This window comes from Xyrauchen texanus, chromosome 12, assembly GCF_025860055.1.
Source record: "Xyrauchen texanus isolate HMW12.3.18 chromosome 12, RBS_HiC_50CHRs, whole genome shotgun sequence".
NCBI classification, from domain to species: domain Eukaryota; kingdom Metazoa; phylum Chordata; class Actinopteri; order Cypriniformes; family Catostomidae; genus Xyrauchen; species Xyrauchen texanus.
The window spans coordinates 13,145,634-13,158,254 of record NC_068287.1 but is presented as its reverse complement, the minus strand read 5'-3'; the positions used below and the strand labels follow the sequence as shown (position 1 = coordinate 13,158,254).

Sequence of the window (12,621 nt, the reverse complement as noted above, 5' to 3'; positions counted from 1 at the left end):
TAATATAAAGTCTCAACGTTTGTAGTAAAACAATCATAACTGTGTAATTTTAATTATGCTACCTGATACCATCTGTCAGCATGATGCAGGTGGATCAGTCTCTTTGTACATTATGTCATTGTTTGTTCGATGCTCGCGTCCCTATGGAGTGTGTGCACGAGCGCGAGCATGAGCAGGTAGATGGCTGCAGTTCACTTAACGGCCACAGGTGTCACTAATAACAAGGGTTTCTGAATCTTACATACTGCACCTTTAAAATTATTTTAATGAGTGTAATATTACTATACAAAGGATTTCACGAATTTCTGATACTTGTCAGATCAAGTTTAATAGATATGTTTTCATATAATCAAGTATGTAACAATGTTTTGTTAGTGTTAACTTAGTCACTATGGAATGTGTTCCTCTTTTGCTCTTTGAAACCTGTTTCTTTGTGATGTCTATCCTTCATATTTGCTTTGTCTATATATTTATTGGTTTATTTTTGCCACTATTTGAAATTATCTCATTATTTACTCACCCTCATGCCATCCCAGATGTGTTTGACTTTCTTTCTTCTATAGAACACAAATAAAGATTTTTAGAAGAATATTTAAGCTCTGTGGTCATGAATGGTGAATGGTTAACAAATCTTTGAAGCTCCAGACAGAATAAAAGTAATCCATATGACTCCAGTGGTTAAATCCATGACTGCAGAAGTGATATAATAGGTGTGGGTGAGAAACAGATCAATATTTAAGACTTTTTTTATTATCAATCTCCACTTTCACATTCTTCTTCTTATGATTTTGATGTGCATTCTTTGTGCATATCGCCACCTACTGGGCAGGGAAGAGAATTTATAGTTAAAAAAGACTTAAATATTGATCTGTTTCTCACTGATACCTATCATATCACTTCTGAAGATATAGATTTAACTATTGGAGTTGTAGGGATGACTTTTATTCTGTATTTATGTGTTTTTTGGTGCTTCAAAATTTGTATCCATTCATTTGCATTGTATATAGATCTACAGAGCTGAATATTCTTCATAAATCTTTATGTGTTTTCTGCAGAAGACAGAAACTCACACACATCTGGGATGGCATGAGAGTGCGTAAATGATTAGAGAATTAAATTTTGCATGAACTATCTCTTTAAAGGAATATTTCTGGTTCAATTCAAGTTTTGTTCAATCAGAGAGAATTTAGCAGAGATTGTTTTGGAGATTTCGGTCTTTCCCCATTCAAGTACATAGGAGATGCTCTTTCATGACTGGAAATAGCTTCCCGAGAGCGTTCCAAAGATGGCCGCCAGTGGACTGACTTGCTAGAAAGACTTTGTTTAATCGGCAGCATTTGTGGCATTATGTTGATTACCACAAAAAAATATTTAAACTCTTCTGTTCATTTCTTTTAAAAAAGAAAACGCAAAAATCTAGGTAACAGTGAGACACTTACAATAAAAGTTGTCAGCTTACGATGAACACGGAATACTCCTTTAATGTTAAGGTACTGAATTAATGTATTACTTTAATAAACCTATTTTAGTTATTTAAAATATGATCAATTTATTTAAGTTATATTGATTTAAATTGTACCGGCATGATAGACTCCTTTTGTTTAAGATTTGAATAGATGCCCATTCCTATGTAAAAATGGCATATAATGTGAAAACATTCTGAGTGGAAGGTGTGTAAAATGGGGTTTAATTTGTCAGTAGTGAATAAAAGATGAGGTAACATATACTTCATGAACAAGCTGTCTGTCGATGTCTGTAATATCCCTATGACTTTTACATAAAATGTGTACATGTGAGTAATACACTCAAAAATGGCGTAATTCCAGTGAAAATGTGCTGCCCATTATTTTTTTGGATATGATCAAATCCTGTATCATTTTAATGGTTGTAGGCCCATTATAGATCTTTCTTGGCAGGGCTAAGATATGATTCTTCTGTTTGTGGGTTCCAGGTAGATTTGATGATGAGAGATGCTCCAGTGAGACACAATCTATCCGATGCCCCCTGTTGTGGTTATGAAGCAGTTTAGGATGGTGAAAACAAGGTTTTGGATGGGTCATGAGGTAAAGTAGGAGTTTTGCATTGAGTAGAGGCGGTCAATGGGATTTCCTATTCGTCCAGCCAGAATGCCACCTTCTGCAGTTGACAAGAGACAGTCGCCCAGGTGACTGAGACTTCCATCGCTGTCCAAGTCATGAAATACTGTTTCTGAGTCTGAATTAAACAAACACATCAATTATTAAAGGTATATTTAGATCATTTTTTTGAACTTAAAAGCTATGAACAGCATTTACAATATGTAGTAATAAACGAAGCTTCCAGTGGTCACTTGTTTTAGTGTCTTACCATAGGAGTGCATCTGCTCAGGGCCTAGCTGTGGTGTCGTGAGCCCATGTCTGAACTGTTCACCCCCGTATATGTTTGGATCCAAAGCCAGCAGTTGTTGGCGGGGCAGAGAGGAATACGAAAGCAGCCCATCCAACCCGTGACTGCTGGAGCCATCTGTGGAGAGACAGAGTAGAGTTCACACCTACAATCAAGCCATTTCACACAGTTGTCTGGGCTGTGTCGTACCCTCACTGTCATCATTACTCTGGCGTCCCCCTCTGCTCGGCCCCCTCCTAGTCCCCCCCATCTGCTCCTGTCCTTGCTGCTGTTGCTGCTGCTGCTGTCTGCGAGCAATCTTCTTCATCTGAGCAACACACAGCAAAATGCACTCATTGACATCATCCTTATTCAGTGTAAATTATATGTTGCATGATGTGATTTACTCAAGTAGGACACGTTCCTGACCTTTGTTGGCCCTAAATCAGCATTCCTTTCCAACAGTCATTCACATCCTGTAACCCTAACCAACCCCTGAATCCAAATGGAAACATTGGATATAGGGAACATTTCGGATTTCACACTGACAGCAATTAAATAGCTGGAAGTCGCAGTGCTGTTGGTTGTTAATAGGTGTTCCTATTCAAATGCTGCATCCAACTGTATCACAAAGCTGCTTGTTTGCATGAAGTTAAACTCAGCAAATTTGTCACATCATGAATGGTCGCTGTTGCTAATGCCACTTCAAATTGGCAACTCTCAATGAACACAAATGACTTCTGGTCGCTTTGTCATTGCATATGTAAACATGCCATAAGAATGCTCAAGCCCCTAACATGAGCCCGAACATAACACTATATATGAGCATGAAAAGTGAAATGATATTACATGGCTTCTGACACGTATCGTGGCAATTCAGAAATGAAATGTCCACTGTGTGGCACTAAAAGCGAGTTCAAATTGCACTCAGTCATTTTTTCCACATTAAAAAAGTTTTATTCCTAAAAACAAATATTGTAATTTCTAAATCTATTTACAAAATAGTGCTGTCAGTCGATATTTTTTTAATCGCTATTAATCGCATATTTTCATGTTTTGATTCCATGTCTTTTATTATAAAAAGTTTAGTTCCTGTTTCCCTAGTCATGTGATGTCCTGTTTTCCCTCCATGTTCATGTGTCTTGTTTTCATTGGTGTATTGTTTCTTTATGTTATTATTATCAGTTCTAGTTTGTCATTGGTTTTAGTTTATTAGTTCTGTTATGTAATTGGTCCATGGTCATTGTCTTGTTATCTTGTTTATAGTTCGGTCTGTTCATTGGTTGATGTTTCCCATGTTCATGTATTTAAGCCCTCATGTTGCCATTGTCCTTTGTCAATTATTGTTTGTGTAGCGTCGTGTTTTGATTAAGTCAAGTCTAGTTTATCTATACCACTGTAAATAAAACTGCACTTGGGTTCACTTCATCGTCTTCGTCTGCTCTTGTATCATTGCCCACCAGAAATGTTACAATTAATCACAGATTTAGAAAATGCTGAAATTTGACACCATATGTACTTCTTTTCCTGTCAAAATGCATTTATTTCCATCTTAGGAAAGCAAACAAAACAATATAATGATTTATTAAAATTTTCCAAACAAAGCCTTCCACAGAATAAAGACAGAAATGCACTAAAACATTACCAATAACATTAAATGTTTCCCAAAGTCTAATTGGGAGTTTTATTTATTGAAAGAACTAGACCCCACATAGGTTGCATTTTTATTGCAATGGGCATTACATCTCTTGCATTGCAACAGCAATTGTGAAACTGTGTTCATGTTTGGTGTCTAAGCATCAATGCCATCGTCAGGCACAGCTTTGAACTCCACATGAAAAGCGCTTGCAGACAAAAATTTCTCATTTTGTGTTTTAGTGATAGTTAAGACTTGACATGCTTCTTACAATACCTACATGGGCTGAAAAATACTTGATTTTTTGTCACATGTCCCATCTGGGCTTGTTTTGTACATCAAATAGCGATAAGAGGTCCTTTGTAAAAAATTGAATAACTGACAGGGAAGCGGTGTTGTGTGTGTGTATTGTGAAGTGTGCATCAGTGTAATGAATCCAACTGGACACATTAGAAAGGTTATTAATGCAATTAATTACATTTTAATTACTGTAATCAGATTTCAGTTACTAACTTTCAAATATAGGGTTATGCATATTTCTAATATATTTTTTATGTAGAATAAATGAATTATGGACCCGTATCGAGTCATTGTGAAGGAGAAATGCTGAGGTGCAGAGTGTTTGACTTGTATGTAACAATGATAAATAAAAAAATATAGACATTATTTTGAATTTGTCAAGCAGAAAAATGTTTTAGAAAGTAACTTAACAATAAATTAGTAATGTTATTACTTAGTAATCTGATTACAATTTTAGATAAATAATTAGTCATTTGTATTGGATTATTATTTTTATGTAACTTACCCAACACTGGCTTTATTGAGTTTTAAATCAACAAAATCGACGTCCCTACCCTAAACCTTAAACCTATACTGAAATGATAGTAGTGAGATGAAAAACGCTATTACTGAAGCAACCACGTCATTTTGTGGTGCTTCTATGACATTTTCAGCTCACATGTCGACATGCACGTTCTTCAATACAAACTTCTAGTGTTTATTTCACCAAGAAACTGTAGCGATGCAAAAATGTAGGTAAAGTAATGTGTTTCTATGAGGCCAGTTTGCTATCCGTAAACCTACACCTAAAATCTTCATGGTTAATAGTTGTTGTAAATGTTGTTCCAGGACCAAAAAGGACTTGGGTGAATCAGGATGGCAATTCGCATTTGATTTATAAAAAATGAGTATACGATTTTATGACATTCTACCTTTGCTCTTTGATTTTGGAACCACACCTGCACGACTCTCACAGTCAGTCCAGTCTCAGCTGCAAGAGTTTCTCTCACCTACAATGCAAAGACAGTATATGTGCAAGATGTTCTGTTGAACATGAGTACCATTTACACATGGATGCACACAGGTTGTTTGTGATTCCTGACCTTTCGACAGGGTTTGGAAGACACCTCGAAAGACGCCTTGAATGCGCGTCGCTGTTGTGTGGTCAAGATAGTACGTGGTCTCTTGGATCTCTTATGTTCCTTCCCATCATCCCCGCCTTTCCCCCCAACAGAGACACCACCACCCTCCTCATCCTCACTCTTTACTGCACAGAGAAGGTGAGCATTAGGACACAAGAGAAGTATGTCATTTCAGCGATACTAGCAGCAAAAACAGAATAGTAAAAAACAGGTTTGCTGAATGCTTTGGTTGAGCCAAAATTTGACTTGTCTGACAGTCACTGTGTTTAAATTTTGAAGTCAACTTACAAATGACTTCCTTATACCTTTGCACATTAAACTGGGATGGAAGGAAGTATGTTCACACTTCCCCTTTAAATATAAAGAACGCTGATACAGTAGAGAGATGAAGGTCACTTGTACCTGACTCAGTAGGAGCCGGACTGATAGCAGCCAGCATCTCTCTCTCCTTTTCATAGTCTCCCCGGCAGAGCAGCTGTCCCTCCTTCAGCACAAACTCATCACCTCTCTGCAGCCGGCGCTCACACTCACAGCAGCTGAAACAGCCCAGGTGGTACACCTGCCCCAGCACACGCATGATGAGCTCTGAGCGTCCGATCGCCTGCAGACACGCACTGCACTTCCGCACAAACAACCTTACCCACACAAACAAATATGCATGTTTATCAATGTTTTTGTCTTTAAAAGTTCATTTTATGCAATGTTTTGTTTGTAACACTGGGTGGCAATATTCAACAACACACCAGATGTTCCACAATGACAACTATGTAAAAAATTTTTTTTTCATTTTATACACATTAATTCGCCAGACAATTTTATTCAAAGCATTTAAAGCAAATATACATAGTCACATTTATGCTTTTATCCAAAGAGACTTACAAATGAAAAACATATTAAGCAATTTATCGTAAAATAACCCCAACAATATCTGCCTTATCACATATATAAACATAATAGGAAATGCCAATATGCTTGTGATCTGGTTAAGTTAAAGGTTGCACTCTGTAATTTGTTCCTCATTAAAAAAGTTTAACTCCTAAAGACATTAATTTAAATTTGTTTTGTTTTGTCATTAACAATTTTGTATTGATTCCAAACACATATTTAAACAAAAAGCATAAGAATACATGGAATCAAGTTTTATCTGTTATGTGCAACACCCTTCTCGATCCATTCTGTCCAGCAGAAAGGAGACTCATTAATGTATAATTTAGGGTTCAAACAAATAGTTGCGGCAACGTTAAGGTAAATGTCCGAATTGAACATGTGGGAAAGTTTTGTCCACACTAAATGCATGTGTGAGATAACGGGATGTGCCTTTATTTCTCCGGACAGCTTGGTAGAAAGACTAAGGAGCCAGGGAGGGGCTCTCTCAGGTGGAAGCGACCAATGTACCAAATGTCTGAGATCTATAGCATAACAGTAAAACAAAATCTTGGGGAGATCTAACCCACCTTTGTCAGTTGGCCTATGTAACTTATTGGAATGCATTCGAGGGCGTTTACCATTCCAAATAATGGCTATACTATCAAATTGTTTAAAATAAAAAAGGTGAACTTCAACAGGGAGAGACTGTTTGAAATTTGGAATACAATTCATTTTTATAACCTATATATATATATTTTTTGTATAACCTCCCTATATTATATCATGAGGGGTGCTAGCAGCTTGCAACATCCCCTCACGATTTATAAAAAAGCCCTGATCAACAGCGTTAGGTGCATAAATATTAGCCAAAATCAATCTTGCTAAAACTATAATGACTCTTCCTAATTTATCTTTAATCTGTTTGAGACATTTGAATTGTAGATGTTTACTTATCAGTGCAACAACTCCTCATGTGTTTACTTGAGCCAGCACTAAAGAAAAAATGTCCACCCCATATCTTACCAAATTTTTAAGTGTCAAGGTGAAATCAGGGTGTTGCGAATATCACCGGTTATGACACAAAAAGTATTAAACCTAGCAAAGTGCGCAGAGCTCGCCGCTCACAAGTCCGAATCTCACATGGCACCACGCGACGCCCCGTGAATTTAAATTTTGAAATATATGTAGGAAATCATGAGCACTCACATTAAATTGAAGACTCCAGTTATATCTGTAACCTTATAAAAGCTGATTTATTCTACATGGAGAGGGTCCACACATGGGGGCTGTCATGTTACAATCACATGACCAGCCGAAAACTACTCGCTTAATCTCAGTAACCGTCCCTATAACATGGAATATTCATTTAAAGGGATAGTTCACCCACAAAATTAAAATTAAAATTCAGATGTGTAAATAAAGATTATTTGAAGAATATTTCAGCTCTGTTGGTCCATACAATGCATGGGGCCCAAAAATTTTAACGCTTCACAAAGCACATAAATTAATAAAAGTAATCCATAAGACTCCAGTGGTTTAATCAATGAATGCATGACAAATCAGTGAATGCTTAACCGACAGTGTTTTTGAATGAATGGAAACTGGTCTCAGAACGGTTTGAAAGAAAACTTATTTTTATCCTACCTCCGTATACTGCCTCCGGAGGCAGCATTTTCCTGGTTTCGGAAGCAGCCAATGTCTTCTGAAGTGATCCAATTGATTTTGGATGAGATAAGACAAAAAAAACCTTGACAGCTGTCTTCTTGGTGATCATGATTTCAAGCTCAATTACACTTGCTATAGCGCCAACTAGCACTCTGCGCATGCATCAAGCGCTATGAAGTGTAATCAAGCTTGAAATCATGATTGTGCCTAGAGACTGGAATGGCAAGATGTACAGTAAAAAAAGGAGTTATATTTTTGTCTGTTCTTACTCAAAACTAACTGGCTCACTTCAGAAGACATTGATTAACAATGTTTAGGTTACTGTTGTAACCCCCGTTCCCTTATGGAGGGAACGAGATGTTGTTTGGTGAAGTGACACTAGTGACACGGTGAAGACACTCTCTTGAGAGCCTCCCCTATCCAATAACGCCACGACACTGAACCGTGTTATGTGAACTGCTGATGCGGCTGCAAGCAAGCTGTTGCATGCCAAAGGAGCAGCCTGCACCAGGCTGCATGTAACCTTCCCCAACACCCCATAAAAACATCATACACTTTTTAGGTTCCCGACCTCTCTCTTCTCTTGAGTGGGGAGAACAAAGCAACGTGCCAAACATGGGAGCAGGCTGAGCCAGCTCCTATTCTTTCAGGGTGAAAATACCTGGCGGAGACCAGATCCTGACCAGGCTGGGGAGGTCACATGTGGCAAATACATCACATGGGCTTAAGAGCCACACATGGAAGTGGCGAGGTGGTAGGTCCTACCTGGTGAGGGAGGAGCTCTTCAAACACAGCGACTGGGGGCAGAGGGGACTGCCCAAGGGAGACGGGGGTCCGCCGACAGGGGAACGGTTCCTGCGGAAAATACAACACAGGGGGTAATCATGATGAACGATACCTGTGGGGCACCTATTCGAGCACAGAGTAATTAGTACCAGTAGTGGGTCTGGTCTGGTGGCTGTGAGCGGTGCCCTGACCCGAGGAACCAATTATCTAGCTGCGAGGGTTAAGGGGAGGACGGAGGGTTCCAGTCCAGCCCCATGCTCACGGTGGCCCGGGAAAGCATGTTGGCCATCTACGCGTCGGCCTTGAACTGGGCGGGCCGACCCGAAGGTGGCAGTCCACTCGAATCATCAGCGTCAATGCTCTCCGATGCAGCAGCGACATCGTCATCCAGTCCGGGGAACCAAAGGAGACATAAGGGGCGAGCCCAGACGGAAGCAAAAAAGCGTGCTGGGGGGCCGTGTTTCGTGGGGTTTTATCCGGCGAAGCCATGCTCACTGAACTCACAAATCGCCTCCATCGCCAGCCGGGTTGACCTCCATCCCGTGGGAGGAAGGCGTGACGCAGGGGGAGGCTGGAGTTGCATTTCCTTTCAGAAAGCAAAGCCACGACCACAACGTTGCCATGGTCAAGTTCTCGCAATGAGAACAAGAACCATCCACAAATGCTGCCTCGGTGTGATAATGACCCAGACACACGAGTCAGCGTCTATGACCATCAGAGGCGGAGAGATATCGGCTGCATCCAGGAACTACACACAGGCGGAAAGTCATCTTCAAAAAGACGCGTCTTTAAAAAGACATTCAACGCCAAATGTGTTACAATGTGTAATGTGTTAAAATTATACTCTTTTAGAGGATTTATGCTCTTTTAGAAGCACTGTCGGAGCACCCAGGGGCGTAGAAATCCACTGGTAATGTGCTGTAAGCTCCAACAGCAAAAGCTCTGTAGAGGTAAGTGGAACAGTCATGAACACCAGCTCGCTAGACACACAACCGCTCGGCTCTGAAGAAAAAATCTGACTAAACAGATGCATGATTCCCTCCTTTTATACCCGTATTGGCCTTTTCTCAAAGCTCAGAGGCAACTGAGGCTCTCAAGAGAGACCCCTAGTGTCACTTCACCGACACAACGTCTAGTGAGTGACAGAAGGGGAACTGAAGTCTTATGGTTTACTTTTATGCGGACTTTATGTGCTTATGTGAATTTAAATTTTTTGGTGAACTATTCCTTAAACTCTGCCCCCAAACCCTAAATCTAACTGTCAGTAGAGGAAAATTTTATTTTAGAGGGAAAATAGATCTTCCGAATCGCTCTTATCATCAACTATGTGAACATGATTACTTCCTGGTTTTAACACAGGAAGAGAACCCAGGTCTCCCACATTGCTGATGCACCGAACCTCCGGTAACCACCACAGGAAAAGGTAAACACGTTTCAACTGATACAATGTCTGAATCAGAGATGGCACTTCTCAGTTACTCAGCAGAATGGGGCCGTTGTCAGGGTACCAGAACAATCGGGAAAAACATGGCAACTTTCCTTGGGATCATGTTGGCTAGCCACACCCCAAAAAGCCTGATCCTCTCCTTAAACTCCCTTAAGATTCCCTTCCATGTTGTTAATCAACAGTGTTGGGGTAACGCGATAAAAGAATTGCGTGTTATGTAATAAGATACATTTTTCGAGTAACGAGTAAAAAACTCAATATTTTTTATTTTAGACCATAATATTGGAGTTACTTTTTAAATTAAGTAATATGTTGCTTTTGTATACCTGTCCCTGTATTGCAAGAAATCAGAAGTAAAAGTGTGCAAACTTCAGGGGAGATGTTGTGATGTATGATGGGCATTGTAGTTCTTTACAGTGTGAGGCCAGTGACTATTCAGCAGATAGAGATGAGTCACTTCTATTTAAATGAATGGGAGAAACTGGAAAGCCCAACCAAGAAGCTCTAGCACCCAACAGTCAATGGATGCAGAAAGGAAGTTCCACCTTGCAGGTAAAAGTGTCAATCAACTTCTAGATACAGACATCGCCTGTAAATCAACTCGCTAACATGTTAGGCTGGCATTCCCCACTGAATTTTAACCGGACTTTTGAAAAACATCTTAAGTTGACTCTGACATTTTCGATGGGCACAGCACATGATGAAATATATGATGCAGGTTGAAGTGTTGGACTTTGCTGCTTTAGGTAAGACAGTGGTTATTCGGGGCCTGGGTAGCTCAGCGAGTAAAAACGCTGACTTCCACACCTGGAGTCGCGAGTTTGAATTCAGGGTGTGCTGAGTGACTCCAGCCAGGTCTCCTAAGCAACCAAATTGGCTGGGTTGCTAGGGAGTGTAGAGTCACATGGGGTAACCTTCTCATGGTCACTATAATGTGGGTCTCTCTTGGTAGGGCGCGTGGTGATTGTGCGTGGATGCCGCAGAGAATAGCGTGCAGCCTCCACCTGTGCTATGTCTCCACGGTAACGCGCTCAACATGCCACGTGATAAGATGCGCGGATTTACGGTCTCAGACGTGGAGGCAACTGAGATTTGTCCTCCATCACCCAGACTGAGGTGAGTCACTACGCCACCACGAGGATTTAGAGCGCATTGGGAATTGGGCTTTCCAAATTGGGGAGAAAAAGGGGAGAAAATCTGAAAAAAAAAGACAGTGGTCATTCTTCATTATTTATATTGGCTGCCATGTTGATGGAAAAACAAATCATGCATATTCATGCCGATATTTCTAAATATCTGTTAGTTTACTATGTTGTTTTGACATGAGTATTGTACAGTAGATAGCATGACCTGTAATGTCGCTTGTATGGAATGCATAGCATGGCAGAAGTGAAAGTAACGCAAAAGTATCGTAGCACTTTACTTTCTATTAAAACAACTTTTTAATTAATTAAGTTACTTTTAAAAGTAACGTTACCCAACACTGCTCATCAACATCACAATGTTTTTAAAAGCACTGCACTTTTACTCTTAAATCCCTGCCAACCCCTTCCTTTTTTTCCTGCTCTCTTCCCTCCCTCCATGGTTGATATTTTCTGCCAGAATTCCCTGTTCTCCTTCTCTCCCTCCCAGCCTCCCTCCCCAGCTCAGTGAAACTAATAAAGACAGGATTAATTAGATTGTTGTTTAAACAGTGCAATGCCCAGACAGACGCTGTAAACTCATAACCAGGGATTGAGGATAGCATGGGGTTAATCTCTCTGCTCTCATTTTCACACACTCAGATAAACACTATACTCGTGCATACATGCACACACACTTCCACAAGCATATACACGGCCATGCACATGCACTCTCATCAATACTGACAGGTACCCACAGATGTACCTTTGAACGCTCATATGGTACAGATGAGAGTCTAATCCTTGTGCACATTTCATTAACCCAAAGCAACAGTCACCATTCACAGGAGACATGTGGCATACAGAGCAATGGGAAAGCAAAGTTACTGTCAAAATCCTGAAACGGACAAGAAGAATACAAAAACAGAAAATGTGAATGGTGCATGCCCATCTCACAGACACAGTGCTAAGGTGTTCTGAATATTAGTTAGCATGTTGCTCTGCAGTTGCTAAGGGTGTTCAGGCTGGTTGCTAGGTGGTTAAATTATGTGTCAAGGTTTATTACGTAAGGTTAGGGTATTTAAAAAAAACATAATCTTAAAAATGAGCAAAAGTAATAATGATGCTTGCCTGAGCAAACACAACTAATGAGGTGGCAAATGAAAGGAAGGACCCGTGACAATTAAAAAGATGAAAGAAAAAATACTTTGGAGGTGAGGAACAGATGAAATAAAAAGACTCTATGAAAGTTGTGGTGATGGATGGCGGGACATCTGGTGTGTGTATGTGTGTCTTTAGTGTGTTTTTATGTGT

The 12,621-nt window shown here is 39.9% G+C and overlaps 1 protein-coding gene across 1 annotated transcript in view; it reads right to left on the bottom strand.

Annotated features, from left to right (window-relative positions):
- Positions 1 to 1,077: 1,077 nt before the first annotated feature.
- LOC127653227 (LIM homeobox transcription factor 1-alpha-like) overlaps positions 1,078 to 12,621 on the bottom strand; it is a 31,568-nt gene continuing 20,024 nt past the window's right edge. Inside the window, exons 4-9 of the mRNA XM_052139832.1 lie at positions 5,824 to 6,056; positions 5,383 to 5,546; positions 5,212 to 5,289; positions 2,575 to 2,692; positions 2,347 to 2,502; positions 1,078 to 2,214 (exon numbers count right to left, since the gene is read on the bottom strand). Of these exons, the coding sequence (XP_051995792.1) occupies positions 2,057 to 2,214; positions 2,347 to 2,502; positions 2,575 to 2,692; positions 5,212 to 5,289; positions 5,383 to 5,546; positions 5,824 to 6,056 (907 nt within the window). The 3' untranslated portion in view covers positions 1,078 to 2,056. The remainder of the gene's footprint in view (positions 2,215 to 2,346; positions 2,503 to 2,574; positions 2,693 to 5,211; positions 5,290 to 5,382; positions 5,547 to 5,823; positions 6,057 to 12,621) is intronic.